Source organism: Prionailurus viverrinus, chromosome E1 (genome assembly GCF_022837055.1).
Source record: "Prionailurus viverrinus isolate Anna chromosome E1, UM_Priviv_1.0, whole genome shotgun sequence".
NCBI lineage: Eukaryota > Metazoa > Chordata > Mammalia > Carnivora > Felidae > Prionailurus > Prionailurus viverrinus.
Window position 1 is genome coordinate 41,412,246 of NC_062574.1, and position 19,847 is coordinate 41,432,092.

Here is a 19,847-nt window from a genome sequence, read left to right on the forward strand (position 1 = left end):
CAGCTCGTGGGGTCCTGTCACAGCAGGAAGAGGTCGCCTTGTCAAGAGGTCACAGATGTCAGGAGAGCTTTTCAATTCCCTTTGGCCCACATTTTGGAGCTCCCAGTATGTTCGAGGGAACGTATGAGGAGGAAAGGGCCGTACGAAGTCATTCTGCTTCTTCAAGTGCGCATTACGCATCTCAGCAACTCTTCCAGAAGCCTACAGCGTGGCGGGGGTGCCTGACGTGGAGCCCAGTGAGGAGCGGGTGCCCACTAGAAGTGGGCCACCGAGAACACCAGCCAGGACGACAGACAAGCAGGGCACCGAAGCTTGTCGTTCTTGGCCACGTGACGGCTTTACACAACCAGCTCTTAAAGAGGCTTTCTGAAAACTAGTCTCTTCACCTGTGGGTCTTGATTAAGACACATTCTCCTCCGTCCTGAGGGTCCAAATTGTAGATGTAAAGGTGTCCATCGGAAGACGCGACCAGGAGTCTTGGCAGTTTCTGGATCCTAAGAGCCAAGTAAAATACGTGCTGTGACCTCAACAGAGACAGGTAACCGGGTTGGCTTCAAATGACACAGCCTCCCCCACCCCATGGCCCCAGGCTCCTTCTCCTGCCTTCAGGAACCCTTTACCCGGCCCACTGGCCCCAGATCCTGGGTTTCTGGCTATTTCTTGGCATTATGACCTAGTGATCCACCTCGAGGATTATTTCTCATCTTGGAAGACAACTGTGTGGACGAGACAAACGACGTGTGCGTCTGCTATTACTCTGAAAAGGTGTCACCGAGGAAATCAGCGGACCTGAGTGGGACATGGCCTCTGGCTTATGTGTGTTTCTGCCTTTAACCGTGATGGAAAGGACAAAGGACAAAATCGGCTGGCTCGTTTTATGAACTTCTAAAAAACATTCACCTTCCTTAACAAACTCCTTCAAACCCCTTGGACAAAACATCTGTCGACCCCACAGGCGTCGGAACCTACGGAGCCGGAGTCTTTTTACAGAGTTACTTAGAAGAACGGGAACTGTTTTCGAGACAGCGTCGGCAGAACCACAAGGTTCAAGTTCCCACGCCGGCTCGCGGCCGGCCCCCCCAGAACACGCGTGACAACCAGAGAGGGTGGCGGCTGACGGCCACGGCCCTTCTTCGGGGCCTCCTTCCTTCTTTTTCTCCTGGCGCGTGTTCGGGGACCTGTGCGCTTTGGGCAAACCGAGCTATAGAAGGTGGTGCCTGCGACAGCGGGTGGCGCCATACGTACGTGGAGAGGGTGCAGATGTTCCTCTGCCCAGAGAAGTGCAAGCGCCCGGTGGCAAAGGCCCTGTCCTGGTTCATCATGTCGGACACCTGGGCGGGGAGGTAGTTGGAAGCAGCCATGAACATCTTTCCCATGTAGCCAGTCCAGGTGGAGGGCTCCTCGGGTCGGCTGCGGGGACAAGGCACAGGAGGAGGGAGGTGGGCACCGGGCCAACGCTCGGCACAGCCCCGTGCTGTGAGCGGCGCTCACCGCAGCGGGAAGGAACTGTGCCCTTAGCATAATGTTCTGCCCACCTGGAACGGCTCGGGACATGCTATTCTGGCAATTCTGAAAGGGCATCGAGTGCTCGTTTGTCCTTCGGAAGGACCACTGCGAAGCTGTTAAGAGCTTCCCCATGCGACCGCTTCCCTACATTAAAAAAGTTGCAGGTGATGGTTCGTCTGGTCTCCGGACTCCTATAAAGGGGGCCAGGCGAGGGCACGAGATGAGATCGCCGTGCGGACTCAGAAAACTAAGCTCCAGCCTGGCTCGGGCCCACGGAAGGACGCCGCGATCTCAGCGGCAGGGCCTCCCCGGCCAGACTGAGTGGGAAGCAAACCTCTGGGCAGGAGGCCCCGGGCGCTGTGTGATTACAGCCCTGAAGCCACCCTGGTCCCTGGTGAGCCGCGGCGGTAGGGAGAACTCGAGGGGACCCGGTGCACCCCCTGCAGTCCTCCAACGCCATCCCAGCGCGGCCGCCAGACGGAGGGGGCGGGCACCGGTCGCCGGGAGGTGACAATGGGTGGGGGCACACAGCCGCCTCCGTGCTCGGCGCACCGGGCAGCGCCTCAGGGACCGGGCTGGCCGCGTGCTCCTGGGAGCACCTGCCGAGAGGCCCCTTGTCTACGGGCCCGGAGCTTGGTGGGGAGCGCGGGCTGGAGCTCAGAAGCACGGGGGTTTATTTCTCACTCTGTTACCACCCAGCTGGGGACAGTCACAGGCACTGAAAATGGGCGCGATGGCAGTGGTTCATCTGTTAGTGTTTCGATAGCTGCTGCCGAATACTTATTGGTGCCCGTTGTGTGCCAGGCGCTACACCACACGCTTCAGGTCGAGGAACCCGCCGAACGCTCGCAACAAGCCCGAGACGCACCACTGAGTATTTTGTTCGAAAGCACAGAAAGCGGAAATCACCTGCCGGGGTCTCGGAGTGCGTGAAGGGGCAGAGGCGGGGTGTGACCTCGGGAGGGCGGCCCCGGGGTCTGCGCTCCCGTGCGTTCCACCACCGAGGTTCTCCCGGCAGACACTCACCACCTCCGTGAGGACAAGTAAAGCCGAGCGCGTGGCACTCATAAGGAGTCGCTCGTGCGGACAGCGGTGGCACAGGCGAGTCAGGGTCTGGCTCCTCCAGCCTGACGAGTGTTGTGCGTCTGGCAGTTACTCACCTGTTGGTGAGGTGCTCCAGCTTGAAGATGTGCACGGTCTCGGTGTTGCTTGAGGCGCAGAGGAACTGCGAGTCCATACTAAAAACTAGGGAGCTGATTGTCACGTACCTGGGAACACAGCGACGTACAGACAGACTACTGAGCCGGGAGCATGAGGGTGATCGCTTTATCGCTCAAAAACCAGCTTGGTAAGAGAACCGAATGTGTCCCGGAGAGTCTGGGTGTTCTAAGGTCTCCTTGACATTGCATCACGCACACTTAGAAATTAGCGTTGGGAGGACTGGTAAAGGGTCCCTGTCTCGGGAAGAAACAAGGCACCGCCCCTTCCTGGCATCTCGTTAGTTTTCGGGCTGTTCGGGCACCGATCGGGCTACAAACGCTGCAGCTGATAGCATCCCGGCCCATTCACTTCACAAGCTGCTTTTGGATGCTGATTTGCTCGCCCTCTCCTTTCTCCTTTGCAAGCTGCCCTCGCACACCTGGGAACAGGGCTCTGACGGCTGAAATCCTGTGTGAAAGCGGCAGCCGAGGGGGCGCCTGGGTGGCTCCGTCGATTAAGCGTCTGACTCTTGATTTCGGCTCAGCTCATGATCTCAGGGATCACAGGGTGGAGCCCTGTGTCGGGCCCTGTGCTGAGAGCGTGGAGCCTGCTTGGGATTCTCTCTCTCCCTCTTTCTCTGCCCCTCCCACATCTCAGAATAAACAAGCAAGCAAACAAACAAATGAGCAAACCCAGCAGCCATGCTGTCGGGTGCACGAAGCACCTAGCCCGGCATCGAAGGCAGTTACCCGAGGAAGTACAGTTATATCTCCTCCGGGGGAGAGGGGGGCACAGAGCCAGCCCTGTGCTGCGGACCGCCAGCCCTGCGCTGCGGGCGGGACTCCGGTGGGTCCCATAACACGGGCTTCACGGTGAACACAGACCTTTTCATTCCTCTCCGAAACTCGTAGAGCTTTCGCCCGTCGGGTACAGAGAACACCCGGATGACGGTGCCCTGAGAAAGCAAGCAGGTGGACATTTCGTACCATTGATGGCCTCGGACAGAGACGTCCCTTCAGAGGGGAGCTTGTTTTATTGGTGCGGAACACCTGTCTCTAAGGGGGAGGCACAAAGTGTTGAGCATAGGGGGTTTTGTTTGTACATTGCCAGAGAAGCAATTCTTGGCACGTTTGGGTCCCTTTTCCCTCCCCACCCTGCACCCCAAGGCTCTGTGTGTGTTTGCTCGAAATGCTCGGGCTTCCTAGAACATTGCTTGTACCTGTCAAAAACCACTTGTGCTTCGTGGCATTTGGAATTCAACTTGATCACCTTCCCTGACCATTCCAGTCAGAAGAGATCAATTTCTTCTGAATAGCACAACATTTTGTTGACACTGCTTATGAAATGTGGAATCTGTCTGCATCTAGGGATAACGCGCACACACGTTTCTCAGTAAGACCACCAGTTTCTGTGCCACGTATCTCGTATCCTGCCTAGCACAGGTCTTTGGTCTGTTGAATTAATAAACGTATCAGTCTACGCAGCGTGCGTGGGTCAGAGACTCCCCTCGGATATGGATTCCGAGTGGGTCCAGAGACCAGTCAGTCCTTGTCCCCAGTCTCATCTCTTCAGATCTTTGGCCCTGAGGGAGCCATCCAGCGGAGCCCTGACCTGAGAGCCCCCTGAACACGAGGTGCAGGGAGTGAACTCACTTTTTCAGATGCGCTCGCTAGTTTGGAGCCCGAGGCATTGAAGGTGATGGCGGCCAGCGTCCCCTCGTGGGCAGCAATCGTGCAGACCGTTTTCTGTTGGTAACAAGGGAAAATGGATATCGGTGCTGGGGAAGATCCATCTCCTCTCTCTTTTCTTCCCAAACACCCTCCCTCATTTGCTGGGCGCCCTGTCTCTCCCTTCCCACCGGCCATTTCCAGAGAAGCCGTTCATCCTTTCCGAGTGTATCTAGATTCTGCCTCCAGAGCCCTTCCGTCGCTACCCCTTGTCCCGCCCTCGGGATGACAGACAGCCAGCCGCATGCCCCACGCGGGCGATGCGGCCGTGGCCGTCCTCGCACGCAGCAGTGGGTGACTTCCCGCAGCCATCGTGCCCTGCTCCGTGAAGCCTCGGAGAGCAGGGGACAGGGCATGTGAAACATCTGCACGCTGTCACCAGCTGTGACACGGCACAGCGGGACACCTTCAGTCTGACAGTGGGCCGCCAGCTGGCGAGCAGTTTCCACCACCCTATGGATGTCTCACCTGGCCAGGCGTGCTGCCTCACGGTCACATTGACTGATGGCAGCGAGGGCGATATTACTGCCTTGTCCTCCACACCCCACTTCAGTGGCCAGGACAGACCCCCCCCCCCCCCCCCCCCCCAGGATGGCTTCTCCCTCCACACCTCGCCCCTGCCAGCTCACCAGGGAGTGTCCGTCATAAAGCACAATCTCGCCTGTGGTCAGGCTTCCAGGATAGGCCACGTAAGAATTGGAATGGTTGATAGAGAGGGCACAGAGACCTGCAAAGAATGAACCGCGGATGAAACCCTGCCTGGAAAGGGCATCTGAAAACCGCGCGACTCCAGTGCCACCTACTGGCGAGGGGAGGAATAGCCTAGCCGATGTTGACTTTTGAGTTGGTTCTTCTAAACCTTCTAATTTACGCCCTTGAAGTTCGCAGGGGAAGACCTCATGACCAGCCGTGTCTTCTCCCCAGAGGAGCAATACGAACTCAGAATACTGAAAATGCTCTTCTTACCATTTTACTCCCCCGGGCTCTGAAACCACATCCACTTCTCTTGCGTTACCCGCCAAGGCTGTAAGAGAAGTTACTCTTCACGGAAATAAATCTTCCTGCTATGAAAAGGCAGCATGTCGTAGCCTTCCTGCAGGCGCTTACCTGCAGCTGGCCAGTCATGTCAAGATGGAGAACAGGAGGCGGAGGGTGGGGGGAAGGACCCATTTAGACACTGCCCCCTATCTAAGCCAAACGTCCTGCCTTGAGAAGAGAGATGGGGGCCCCCAGCGGTGGCAGCTCATCTGAGGGAGGAGGGCCTTTCTTTTAAATGTTTATTTTGAGAGAAAGAGAGAGAGGGCAAGAGTGCGAGTGGGGGAGGGGCAAAGAGAGAGGGAGAGAGAGAATTCCAAGCAGGCTCGGCCTTGTCCGTGGGGAGCCTAACTTGGGGCTCGACCCCACGAACCACAAGACCATGACCTGAGCTGAAATCAAGAGCCAGACAGCCAACCGGCTGACCGAGTCACCCAAGTGCCCTGAAAGAGGACATTTTGGATTGAAGATGCCCTGACAATATTCCGGAAGGGTAAACAGCCAATGACACCATTGAGCCGACCTAAGTTATTTTTGTTTATAAAGGGACTCAAGGCGGGGGGGGGGGGGGGGGGGGGGGGGGGGGGTTAAATCCGAAAAGCGTTTAAGTAAACGATTTTCACAACAATGGTCTGGATTAATAGTAGAAGTGTATGTTGACAGAAGTGAATTCAAAGAATTGTTAGAACCAAAAGCATTAGCAGCATAAGCTCTTCGCGATTAGGCAAGAGAGACATCTTTTTAAATACAAACTGCAACATCTTTGTGACAAGTCGGCATATTAAATGGGTTAATTACATAATAAAAACTTTAGGCTAAAATGTACCCAACCTAATCTGCTGGGGGGAAAAGCAGAGGGAAAAAAAATCCATCGTTGAGAAGCGAAACCCAGGTCCTCCCTCCTGCTCTCTGGCTTTGTTGAGGACATAGCCAGGGCTGTGCCCTTAGCCCTCGACATGCAGAACCGTGGGAGGAAAGTGACGGGGCCCAGAGCCCTTACCTGTGTGCCCCGGCACCCTGCAACCCCTGCCTGTACACGATCACTCTCAGCCCCACCCTTAGGAAGGGACTCTCATGTCTCCCCAGTTCTGCCCGGGCGACCATGCCGCATCTCCTCCGGGCTCTTTGCCACGCAAGCGCAATTCCGAGAGCAGCTGGCAGGCAGAAGGCACTGTGATCTTGTGAAACTCGTGAAAAGGGAGGGAAGCGCATTGGGAGGTTGGGGCGGCCTGCGCGGAAGGGCTTGAGGACCCCACCAAAGAGTTAAGATCTTACAAATGTGGTGGGTACGCGCTGGACGTTTCTCAGCACGATATTTAAAAAAAAAAAGCAGTGTTGAGGGGGGGAGGGGGGAGGGGGACATGGGTGATGGGCACTGAGGAGGGCACTTGTTGGGATGAGCACTGGGTGTTGTATGTAAGTGAAGAATCATGGGAATCTACCCCGAAAACCAAGAGCACACTGTAGACACAGTATGTTAGCCAACTTGACAATAAATTATATATATATATATATACATATATATATACATATATATATACAAAGGCAGTGTTAATCAAAACCACGATGAGATATCACCTCACACCCACTAGGATGGCTATAATGAAAAAGGCAGATAATTGGAACCCGTCTACACTGCTGGGAAGGTAAGATACGCATGGCTTTGGAAAAACAGTCTGGCAGTCCTTAAGAAGGTTAAACATAGAAGTAACCTATAAGCCCCCAATTCTACTCCTAGGTATGTACCCAGGGAGAAACGAAAACGTACAGCCACATAAAAACCTGTATACAAAGGTTCGTAGCAACATCGTTAAGAGTCAAAGAGTGGAAACAGGGGCGCCTGGGTGGCTCAGTCAGTTAAGCTTCTGACTCGATTTGGGCTCAGGTCATGATCTCACAGTTGTGAGATCGAGCCCCGTGTGGGGCTCTGTGCTGAGCACAGAGCCTGCTTAAGATTCTCTCCCTCTTCCTCAGCCCCTCCCCTGCTCCTGCTCTCTCTCTCTTTCTCTCTCTCTCCCCTCAAAAAAAAAAAAAAAAAGGTGGAAACAATGTAAATGTCTATGGGCTAATGAATAGCGGTAAATAGTACCCTTATGATGGAATACTTTTAGACAATAGAATGAATACATGCTCTAATATGTAAGTGAAAGCAGGTCACAAAAGACCACATATTGTATTACGATTCTACTTACGTGTAACAGCCAGAATAGATAAATCTAGACAGACATGAAGTAGATTAGGGTTATCTGGGCTGGGGATCCAGGGGGTGATGGCTTAAAAGGTATGGGGTTTCTTTCTGGGGTGAGGAAAAATGTTCTCAAATTGTGGTAATGGTTATACTAAAAGCTGTCGAATGGTGCACCGTTTAAAGTGGGTGGATCACACGGCCTGTGAATTAGGGCTCAACCTCGCTGCTAAGAAAAAAAAAAAAAGCCAGTGTTTTAAGAATATCCGTTTGGCAGGGCTAGGCTGAGGACGGGCAGTCAAGACTCAGGCCTGCCATCTACTGTATGGCCCCGGCTGAGTCATCGGAGGGCTTTCGAGGCCACCTGCTCATGTTTCGCGACCTGAGGGGGCTACAGCGATCTTCCCAGCTTTGACATTCTAAGACGCGAAGGCTTCATTTACTGACACCCTCTCCCTGAAGATATCAAGGCCCATCTTTGTGGCGGGGAGAACGGGAGGTATTTGGGCAGAGAGCTTGGACAGATACCTTCAGTTGCCCTTTCGTGTTTCGGTGTCTTGTTTTTTGTTAGTTTAATTGACGTGTAATTGACATAGATGAGGTTATGTTAGTTTTATTTTTTTTTATTTATTTATTTTTTTTTTTAATTTTTTTTTTTTCAACGTTTATTTATTTTTGGGACAGAGAGAGACAGAGCATGAACGGGGGAGGGGCAGAGAGAGAGGGAGACCCAGAATTGGAAACAGGCTCCAGGCTCCGAGCCATTAGCCCAGAGCCCGACGCGGGGCTCGAACTCCCGGACCGCGAGATCGTGACCTGGCTGAAGTCGGACGCTTAACCGACTGCGCCACCCAGGCGCCCCTATGTTAGTTTTAGATGCACCACATAATGGTCGGTTATTTGTCCGTCCCGCATCGTGAAAGGATCACCGTGCTCAGCCTTGTTAACAGCTGCTACTGCACACAGTTACGAAAGTGTTTTTCTCGCAATGACAACTTTAAAGATCTTTTACCAACTTTCAGCGATGAGGCCACCATGCTGTACGTGACGTCCCCGTGACTTATTTACTTGACAGCTGCGACTTCGTACCTTTTCACCCCTCTGTCCATTTCACCCGCCTCCAGCTCTCACTCCCCATAATGCCCTCACGGCCCATCCATTTTGTCCCAAATGGCAACAGTTCTTTTTAAATGCCTGAATAACATTCCATTGCACACATATATATATATATGCATATATATAGGTATGTATATATACATATATATGTGCAAATATTCTCTCTCTCTGTCACACACACACACACACACACACACAATTTTCTCTATCCATTCACCCAATGGACATGGTTGTTTCCACATCTTGGCTATTGTAAATAATGCTGTAATGAACACGGGTCTATAGGTGATCTTTTTTGGGTTAATGTTTTCTTTCTTTCTTTCTTTCTTTCTTTTTCGCATAAATATCCAGAAGTGGAATTTCTGGGTCATAAGGTAGTTCTATTTTCAATTTTTTGAGGAGCCTCTGTACTACTTTCCGTGGTGGCTGCTCCAGTTTGCATTCCCCCCAACGGTGCACGAGGGTTCTCTTTTCTCCACACCCTGCCAGCACTTTGTATCTCTGTCTTTTTGATAAAAGCCATTCTGACAGTGTGAGGTGATCTTCAGAGTTTTTTGTTGTTGTTGTTGTTGTTATTAAAATGCAAACATCCCAGAAAGGAGGAAAGGCTTCAACTTCTTCAGCCGACATTGAACTTTCTGTACTGTCTAATAGAGAGTGGAGTGACCCTAAATTCTAACAGGGAAAGGATGATGCCAGGGACGGGCATACTCTGACACATAACCACTCATCTGAGAGCTTCGCCTCTGGGCTCACATCTCTGGGCTCACTTCCATTTAGCCAAGGGACCCTGCACACCAACCTTTGCGGACTTAATGAAGGTCCCCAGAAATGCTTACTGTGAGTTCCTTCAGTTTCCTATGGTCCAGTTCTCAGCCAAATCCAATCAGCTATAAGAATGCATTTTTATTTCTTCTGAAGCCCCCCAGGGAGAGCATTAAGAGTTTGCTTCAGGCTTAGATATTACCTTCCTACCCGTCTTCTGTTTCCATCACAGATGTCACATAAAGCCCTCTTTAGGAAGGAAATAAGCTTTGTCTCTGATAACATTTTATAACTGAAAAGTCATACTGTAAAAATATTTGCAAAAGTCCAGAAAATAGAAAGCGAGAAAAAAAAATCACTCATTATTCTAAAACTCAGAGGCTTTGCACTATTCTCCATATTTGAGCATATTTTCTCCTAGTCTTTTTTCTATATAGGAATTAGGTGTTGGTGTGGCTTTTGGATTTATTTTAGAATGGATACACATTCTCATAAATCACTGGCAGCTGTAACTTCCCTGAAATTGTTGGGCTGTGATTCTTCTGCGGCTGGAAAAGAAGTGCCTGTTATCAGGGCAAGGACCAACAGGGTCCTCGGCTGGAATTGGAAGGAAGTCCTAGGATTCTAAATCATCCTCACCTGGGTATTTATAGTGCAAGTTAACAGTGATTTATACAGTGCGGTTCCCTCTGGGTTGATGACTGTCTCAGCATATGTTTTCCAGTTCTCAAAAATAGAAAGAAATCTCTGTGTTTGCAAATGTTCTGGGTGACTGCAAACGGAGAGCCATCTACCCCATCCGTATTACCCTTCTCAGAAAGCGCACTCGCTGGGGTATAAACCGCTACTTTGTTCTGTTACACGCACTGCTGTGTGGTATAGACTGCTCCCTCAGTACTGGTGGAAGGTCGTTAAGATCTGCAGTTGGCAGGATCTGGATGGAGATCTCCACCCTCACTGCTCAGCACACAGACTGCTGTGCTAGCAGGAAATTAACTCTGAGCCCCGACTGGCCAAACTCTTTAAAGGAAACAGCCTGCAGTCTTTGACACAACAGGAATGGCCACAACACGAACACAGACAAAAGGAAGGAAATTTACAGCTGCACTGGATACTGAGTAGAAGCAAGGGTAGAGTTCTGTGTATGTCCCTTATTTGGCGTTCACTAGTTTGCAATGCACTCAGAATCCGTGTGCTCCGGCCAATTGGACGGGGGACTCTGTCTCCTTTGTGTACCCAATAAGGAGTTATCAAACCAAGAGCCGGAGTTCCTGTCTTATATTTTCATTTAGAAAATAAATAAATGAGGGAATGAGAAGCAAGGAGACTCCAGGTCACTGAATACTTTATATTCCTGGGTTGGACAGCTCAGAGTCTGCTGACTGTTCTTGAGCAAGAAACCGGGCACGTCACTGCGAGTGCAACTTTGACCGTGTCAGGCTGCCCTCCGGGCAGGGGCTGGGCTAGTGAGTGAGCCCGCCTGACCCGGAGAGCCCTCCGTGCCTTTGCTCTCGCTCACTCCCTGCCCTCAGTTAATCCTCCCCAGAATGACTCTGCGGAGTAAACTGTTATCATCCGCATTTTACTGGAGCACAAAGGGGGCTCGGTGGAAGTTGAGATGCTAATTATAAATTTCAGCATTTGAACAAGTCTTGGGCTATCTCTCCAAAGAACATCAAAAGTGTCGTAAGACATATTTTGGTTTTTCGACCCACCCCGTGCGTGGTCTGTCAGAAGGAAATGCTAACTGTGCCCTTGAATCCATTCATAACGTTTATCTGGGACAGAAGAAACACCTCCCACTGTTTCTAACTTTTCTCGAGATAAAATTATTCCTTTACAAATAACACCCGTTCTCTCTAACAGAAAACACAAAAGGCCCACCCTTTCCAACCTTCTTTCCTCCCCGTTTAAACTGCAAAAAGTGAAGCAACCAAGGGCTTTTCTGAGCTAAGGAAAACAGCTACATTTGCTAAACATTAAGAGTAGGTTGGGAGAAAGTGCTTTTCCTGGGAGGAGTGGGGCCAGTCCTGCAGGCAGGCCGAGCGTGTCCCCGCAGAAGCACGTGAAACTGACTGCTGCTAACACACAGGCCCCTCCACTGGCGAGGGTGCTGGCTGTGCGAACCCCCGGCCTTTCCAGAGAAATGGAGAACCCAGGCTGCCTGGGTGGTCTCTGCCCCCAATCTGTCAAGGTCAAGTTCAGGTCCACCCCACCCCCGCCATGTGTTCTGCTCAGATTCCGCAGCACCTCCCCTGCCCTATGGGAAGAGCACATCCTCCTTTGAGCTGTCCGCACTGCAGGGTCCCGCGCTGGGTCCTCGCCCAGCAAGGTGCCGGAGCCCCTGTCTTGGGCTGTGTCACCCAGCACACGGTCTCCAGGGACCGGTGGGCTAGATCTGGGGTCCCTGCTGGGTGTGTGCATCTGTGCCTGGTGGCACCTACTGTGGCAGCAGGTGCACGGTGCCTCTGCAACACGTACGTTTTCCAGAGCAGCTCAGCCTCACGTTCTACATGATCTCACGGTGTGTGGGTTCGAGGCCCGCGTCGGGCTCTGTGCTGGCAGCTCAGAAGCCTGGAGCCTGCTTCCGATCCTGTGTCTCCCTCGCTCTCTGCCCCTCCCCGACTCTCACTTTGTCTCACTCTGTCTCTCAAAAATCAATAAATGTAAAAAAAAAAGTAAATAAATAAAAAATTTAAAAAAAATTTTAATGCTTGTTCAGTTTTGAGAGACAGAACAGAGTGGGGGGGGGGGGGGGGAGGGAGATAGAATCCAAACCAGGCTCCAGGCTCTAGGCTCCATCTGAGCTGTCATCACAAAGCCTGACACGGGGCTTGAACTCATGTGCTGCAAGATCACGACCTGAGCTGAAGTCGGACGCTCAACCGACTGAGCCACCCAGGTGCCCCTGATCACTTATTTTTTTAACGTTCATTTGTATGTATTTTGAGAGATAGAGAGAAAGTGGGGGAGGGGCAGACAGAAAGGGAGACAGAATTCCCAAGGGGGCTCTGTGCTCACAGCACAGAGCCCGATGTGGGGCTTGATCTCATGAACCCTGAAAGCATGACCTGAGCCAGAGTCAAGAGTCGATGCTCAACCAGCTGAGCCGCCCAGGCGCCCTGCTTTGATCTTTTAAAATCTCTTTTTTCACAGCTGAGATTTTAAAGCACTGAAGTTGGCCGCAAAGGGCCATCTGTATAATTGAGAAGGGGGGGCGGAGAGGAGGCATAGGAGATTTTACCGCATGGCAGCCTGTGGGGGGGGTGGCTTTCACAAACACAACGTCTTGTAATTCTCAGCTGATCCTGCGAGATGGGCAGTACTATATCCCATGTTACAGATAAAAACAAACAAACAAACTGAGGCCCAAAGAGCCTAGTGACTTGGGTTGGGCCATACCGATCTTGAAATTCAGAGAAAGTCAAAGAATTAGGAAACTACTGTAAACTGAAGTGGTCGCTTACTGAGAAACTAGAATATAATTTACAAATGTTAACCTGAATCACTGGACGCACAAATTATTCTAGCGTGACGACTCCCCACCCTCCCGCACAACGAAGGACTTCCTTCTCGTTTGCTTTTTTTTTTTTTTTAATGTTTATGTTTGAGAGCGAGAGAGCGTTCGCGAGCATGAGTAGGGGAGGGGCAGAGAGAGAGGGGGACGGAGGATCCGAAGCAGGCTCTGCACTGACAGCACAGAGCCCGACGCCGGGCTCGAACTCACAAACCGCGAGATTATTACCTGAGCCCAAGTTGCACGCTTGACAGATGGAGCCACCTGGGTGCCCCTCTTGTTGACTTCTAGCTTGGGGAAGTCATCTGCTCTTTCAATCTACCAAGACCAATCAGTTCCCATTCTTAACACGAGGAACTTACCAAACGGTATTATATCTGAAGAGTTTAGTTCAAAACCAATATCCTAGCGCATCACCCAAGTAGAGAGATTTCACCGTAACCTCATAAAACGCATTCCTCACAGCCTCTCTCCTACACGTGCAGACACGCCAAGTCAAGACCTGCTTCTGAGCATTACACCTGCTCTGCCCTGAACAACCACAGAAAATAATTAGGGGTAAACACCTTTTAGCGTCAGATGCATGAAGCCTCCTACCCGTCTGCCTTAAATGCCTTGACACGTTCGCTGAGAGTGGGTCCCAGACAGAAGGGGTTTCTCGCAGGCTGCCGTGGTGCCCATGCCACAGTGCTAGAGGACGTGGGGCCTGATATAGTTGGAATCTGGCCCCACGAACACAAAGCACCGAGGTGAGCACCACCAGGACTCAGACCCCACAAATACTGCTTCGGGTTTTCAACTGAGGAGGGAATCCAGCCCGTGAAAGGAGCCGCTGGATATGGGATTTGTGGGGGGGCCCCCTCCCCGATTCTGGGGCTCACCTGCTGGGTTGGCAGGAATATCCAGGATGGTCTTCAAGAGCTTCATGTCTTTGATGTTGTGGATGTAAATGGCCTCCTCCAGGCACACCAGCAGCCTCTGTAAGCACACAGACCCATCAGTCCACAGGGCCGGTTCCTCGGAAAGAAGCCGACCAAGCTGAAATCGAAATCGCTCATCTTTCATGAGAGCCCTGACTTGATTCCAAGCCGCCTAAAGGAGGCAGAATTTGTTTCTAATGTTTATTTACTTATTGTTTGGCGTGCACGGGAGAGAGAGAGCAGAGGAGGGGCAGAGAGAGACAGAGACAGAGAATCCCGAGCAGGCTCTGTGCTGACCGGCACACACAGACGGCGGGGCTCGAACTCACAGACCGTGAGATCGTGACCTGAGCCTGAATCAAAGAGTCGGGCGCTTAACCGACCAAGCCACCCAGGAGCCCCAGTAAGGGAGGTAGGATCTTGAGGATCCATGTGAAGATTATGTTCCCGTCTACACACGTGCATGCGTGCACGCGCACCTGAACAGAAGCATAAAATACAAGATCTTAAAATTTCTCATTTAGAGATTGAGGTTCTTTTGGGGGAGGGGTACTTTTCCCTCTCTTTAGCACAGGGATTCCCGGACACTTCCTGATCAGACTCCCTTTGCCATTTAGGACAATTTGGGGGTAATCTTTTTGGTCCCCATTCCCACCAAACAGGCTCCCTTTCCGCGCTCATAACGAAGCCTCCCTCTTGTACAGACGTGGGTTTCTTTGCTCCCTCTGTATTGCCGATCGTAGGTATCATCCCCTCCGAAGAATCGCCAGCTCTACCTTCGTTCGACTCAAGTCTCCTCCAGACCCACTTCTGCATACTCTCTCCAGCCCTCGTAAAGGGAATTGGAGAGCCCTTCCGCCCTTGTGTGTACCTCCTGACCCAGGTGCCCCCCGCCCCGTGCCCGGCTCCTTCCGCTGGGCCCCCCTTTCCAGTGCAGGGAGACCCTTCTCTTTTCAAATGAGGCTTTCCAGGCGTAGGGTTTCCTCCCGATGGCCACGCTCTCGACCGAGTGGAAACAGGCCACGGGGTGGACGTTGGGTGCGTAAAGGGACGGAACACATAGCTCAGCACCAGTATAGACGTTGGGTGCCGGTGAGGAGCTGTCGGGAAGGAAGTTTTGGTGGGGTAGCTCTTTCCTCACTCTGAGCGCTGCCCATGACCCCTACACACATCCGACTCGCTTTCCTCTAAGCTAGTGGTTCTCAGGCTCTGAGGAGGCATCCGAGCACCTGAGGGGCAAGGCCTGGCCTATCCCTGGAAATTCTGGTTTGGGAGGTTTCAAACAAGTACCCCGGGTGATTCTGATGCACACCTAAGTCTGAGAACCACTGTTCTCAGGCCAGATCCTTTTATCCTAAAAGATAACACTTGGAGACAAAGGCACCTAAAAATACTACAACACCCCCCCCCCCCCCCCCAATAAACCCTGACAGGCTCTCCTCCAGGGAAAAGCCTGCCCTGTTTTCCCAGTAGGACTTCTCACAGCTCAGAAAAATGGGGACCGTTGCCTTTACCGGGCAGAAAAATAAAATGTAAATGCCTTCCTCGATTTTCATTAAGGCTCTGTGGCCGCACAGAGGTCTGGGTGCCTAGGGGTAAAAAAATAATTCTAATAGGGCCTCAAAATTGTTGGCAGACATTAGCGTTTCTCTGTGAAATATACATTCCCTGATTCACTCTATCACTTTGCCTTTTGCCAGCACTTACTCTGGCTTGGACTACAGTACTCTATGCGTATGTTCTTAGGTTTCCGATATCCTCCTGTATCCCCACACCCAGGGCCCAGGATAGCGGGTCCGTGACATATGCCTCTACATCCAGTTCATCCCACCCATCCACATCTTTCCCACCAACTCTCACGGCATCAGATGCTCTGTGGTCCACTTGGCCAACTTCAGGTGACCCCTGCCAGCCACAGATAAGAATTAAATGGGAGGGAAACAGAGAGATAACAGCGAGGCGGAAAAAGGAGGCACCATATCCCAAGTTCATGTGCCAGCATGCTTCCGGGGTGAACGTGGCCCTAGAAACTGCTTTCTTTAGCAACCAGTGTTCAGTCCCAGGAGAACCCTGGGTGGGACTTCAGTCCTGCTCCTTCCTGGTCACTTTCGCTCTCATCGACTCTTTCAGGTTTTAGAAGTAACAGTTCCTTTTAGTGATTACAAAAATATTTCTAGGGGCGCCTGGGTGGATTAGTCAGTTGAGCGTCTGACCAGCTCGGGTCACGATCTCACAGTCGGTGAGTTCGAGCCCCCATCGGGGTCACTGCTGTCAGCGCTCAGCGCGCTTCAGATCCTCTGTCCCCCTCTCTCTGCCCCTCCCCAGCTTGCGGTCTCCCCAACATAAATAAATATTAAAAAACATATATTTATAGTGTCTGCCCTTGAGCACCACAGATTTAGATGCAGCCTCAGAGGCTCCAATCCAGGGAATCTTCATCTGGATAACCAGGGCCTCTCGGAACAGATGGTCCGAGCACTGTCACAGTTTACAGATGGAAATATATCGGGGGTGTCGTCTTTCTTCCACAAGACACATTTCCTCAATTAAGGACAAGGGGAATAACACCAACTGACAACGGAAAATACCACAATTACTAAATATTCTTCCTCTCTATATATTCAGAAGAAAATAGGGATTTTCTCTCCCCGTAACTCCCTCCACAAAAAAGGATGGTTTCCTGTTGTTTTTAAAAAAGGAACTGCACCGCCCGAAGACCCGATGGAAGGAGGGCCACGGCGGGCAGGATGTGCGACTCTCGCCCTGTTCGTTTCCTGCAGGGGGCGGCAGAGCTTGGGCATCACAAAACCATGGCCCCGTGGGGCACGGGGTGGGGGGTGGGGGGTGCTGCAGCAGGTGCCCAACCCAAAAGTTGCTAAGGCCCAAGCCTGTTCGTTTTAAGAAAAGCAAAGCCCAAACATGTTCCGCCAGACCTGTTTCAAACCATCTTCTTAGGAGGAGAAATGCTAAAGACGAGAGAGGTGTAAGCAGGTTCCAGTGAACTTGGCCATTGGCGGCGGAGTGATGCTAGGTTCACTGGCATTCCAAAGAAGCTGAGGGCGGAGGCCCTCACTAGCCATGGGCATTATACTGAGGACAGGGTGGCATCGAAAGGCTAGCAGACTCGGACACTTGAGTAATCCTTCGTCTCATTTGCTAATGACAATGTCAGGGCGCAAGTAAGGGAGAAATCATAGAAATAAATACCATACGTACTATGGGAAGGTTGTGATCTCTATAGGACTTTTGCTTAAGCAACCTTAAAAAGACAATCAGGGGCCAAAAAAGGAGATTTAATTTTCATCTACTGGCTATTACTGTATTCAATGTGCTACCAATTCCAGAGAGAGCCCCTGGGCCAAGAACTGGGCTAAAAGCCTTCAAGTCGAAAACTCCCCAACTGCCTTTCCCTCCCTGGCCAAGAGCCCGCGCTCAAAGAAATAATCTCTTCCTTCTCATAAACGGAAGAAAGCACTTTGTTTTCATCTGTTAAAAAAAAATTATTAGCTTTTAATAGTTTAGGTAAAAGGAAGAAAACCATGTTCTTGATGAATGCAATGGCCTCCACCATCCTGGGGATATTGAATTGGGTAGAAAGATCTGCACGGTCACATAAAGAATCTGTTTATTTATTTAATTAATAGGCACTCGGGAAACAGGTATTTGTTGAGCAATTTTTTTCTACCAGGCACTGTCTTTTCTACCAGGTCTATAGAAGTGAACAAAATGAATACAGTCCTGTCCCTTATAGGATTTAAAAATCTAATATTTTTTTAAATAAAGTTTATTTATTTTGAGAGAGAGAGAGAGAGAGAGAGAGAGAGATCGTCAACAGGGGAGGGGCAGAGGAGAGAGAGGGAGAGAGAGACAAATCCCAAACAGGCTCTGTATTGTCAGCTCCACGAACTGTGAGATCATGACCCGAGCTGGAACCAAGAATCAGACACATAACCGACTGAGCCACTCAGGCGCCCATAAAATCTAATAACTTAAGAGAAACTCTGCCAATACCCCCAAATACTTATTTAACAAGAACTCCGATTTTTAAAGAGAATGTATGGTATATCCGAGATAAGAATAACCCTTCCTTTGACAAAGAAAAAACTACAAGGATGATCTGTAAGGGTGAGCTGGGAGAAACAAAGGTGGGACGCGAGGCGTCAGAGCCGGACTTCCACCCAGCCCGCATCCAGCGGAAGAGGGTTCGCTCTGCCAGTGGCCAATGTTGGAGAAAGAACACGAGGCAGAAGGACCAGGGAGGACATGTCCCTGAAACAGGTGCGTGGAGTGGGCTCGAGATGTCCCCATAATACTAGGCCTGAGTATTAAAATCCCTTTGGGCATCTGATGTTTGTTTTTAGAAACACTCATCTTTAAAGATACTCATCTTCTCCTTTGGTGCCAATTAGCAGAAGCCTCGCAACCCCGGGCGGTTCCCCCCACTCACCTGCCGGTTCAGCCTTATGGACAAGATGTTGCTGGAATAGTTGTAATTACAGATCTCCGTGCCTTTCTTGAAGTGATAGACATTCATCTGCCGCGGCTTTGTGTGACTGACCACCACGACCAGGCTGCTGGAGAAGAGGCGCTCCACGATGTAGACATCTGGGATTTCGTCTGGGAGGGAAAGGAGGCTGAGGTGACACAGATTTCGGCCTCCGGGCACCGAGCCCAGCTCACACCAGTCAGCCAGCGGCCTCTACGTCTCGCGCGTAGATTAGCACACATTCGCAGTGACTGGTTTTTTCCCCTACAGTGAAGCTTTGCCTGTTTCCCAAGGGAGCGGTTCTGCAGCCCTTTCCAAGACCCGAAGAAAACGTTAGTGACCAGAAGGCAGAGTCAGGTCTTCCAGAGATTTCCCCAGGTGCCTTCCGTGGGGAAGAATCGTCTCTAGGGCACCACTGTGTGCTCTGGAAACTATATTGGGAGGTGTGGACAGTCTCGGCCCACCCTTTCTCCACGAGAGGTTTCCAAGGGTTGACTACTCTGGGGAATCCCTGCTTCCGGAATTCTGGTCTTTGTGGCCAGCAGGTGCCATGGGGACAGCCATGCTGGGGTGGGGGCAGTCACATCTGTGCCCCTCCCTGTCTTGCTCCCCTCCCTGGTCCTGTCTGGAATCCCTTTCCTGTTGAAGACAATCTGCGTGATGGCCAGGGAAGGGTGTCTGAGCTCAGGAAGAAGGTCAGTCAGTAAGCCTCCTGAGCTCCCACAGGTAGAGACCTCAGTGGTTTTCTGAGAACATTCTTTCTCGGATGCGTGCCTTCCTTGTGCTTAGGCAGGACCCATAGGGAATAACATAGGACAGATACAGAGCAAAGTATTCATGAAAATGGCATAATAACCATAACATCTTACAAATACATTAGCGACCCAATGTGTTCATTTACCAAACCACCTGCTTTCCAGGAAATCCAAAGACTGCATATTCTTCTCCATTATGATGACACAAATTATTACTTACCCTGAGATATTAAGAGAACTAATTTTTGTTGTAATAATCACTAAGAGTACTCCAACATCTTCAATATGATCTATGCAAATGGGATAGCACTGCTTGGTTAAAACAAAGAAAACACTTCCATGACCGAATGAATGTTACCAACATTCTACAGTGCCAGTATGACAGCAAAAAAAAAAAGACAAACCCATAAGTGACCTTCTGATAGGACAATGATCAAAACTGATGACTGTGCATAAAAGTCTATGAAAAAGTTTAACAACGAGGTTTCAAACAAAGGATTTCTTAATATAAAAAGAAAAGGTTACCTAAGCTATTGCCAAATCTAAGTGCTTACTTGTGGTTTTACTTTTTAAGCCAAGTGGAGGCAATGATTTATATTTAAGTCTGAAAATGACTGACTCCTTCAGTTTGACAG

At 50.8% G+C, this 19,847-nt stretch overlaps 1 protein-coding gene across 1 annotated transcript in view; it reads right to left on the reverse strand.

Annotated features, from left to right (window-relative positions):
- Positions 1-19,847, reverse strand: part of WIPI1 (WD repeat domain, phosphoinositide interacting 1) — a 30,868-nt gene that overhangs the window by 4,600 nt on the left and 6,421 nt on the right. Inside the window, exons 3-10 of the mRNA XM_047832122.1 lie at positions 18,419-18,588; positions 13,933-14,029; positions 5,063-5,160; positions 4,359-4,451; positions 3,591-3,661; positions 2,667-2,774; positions 1,246-1,410; positions 387-494 (exon numbers count right to left, since the gene is read on the reverse strand). Coding sequence (XP_047688078.1) covers positions 387-494; positions 1,246-1,410; positions 2,667-2,774; positions 3,591-3,661; positions 4,359-4,451; positions 5,063-5,160; positions 13,933-14,029; positions 18,419-18,588 — 910 coding nt within the window. The remainder of the gene's footprint in view (positions 1-386; positions 495-1,245; positions 1,411-2,666; positions 2,775-3,590; positions 3,662-4,358; positions 4,452-5,062; positions 5,161-13,932; positions 14,030-18,418; positions 18,589-19,847) is intronic.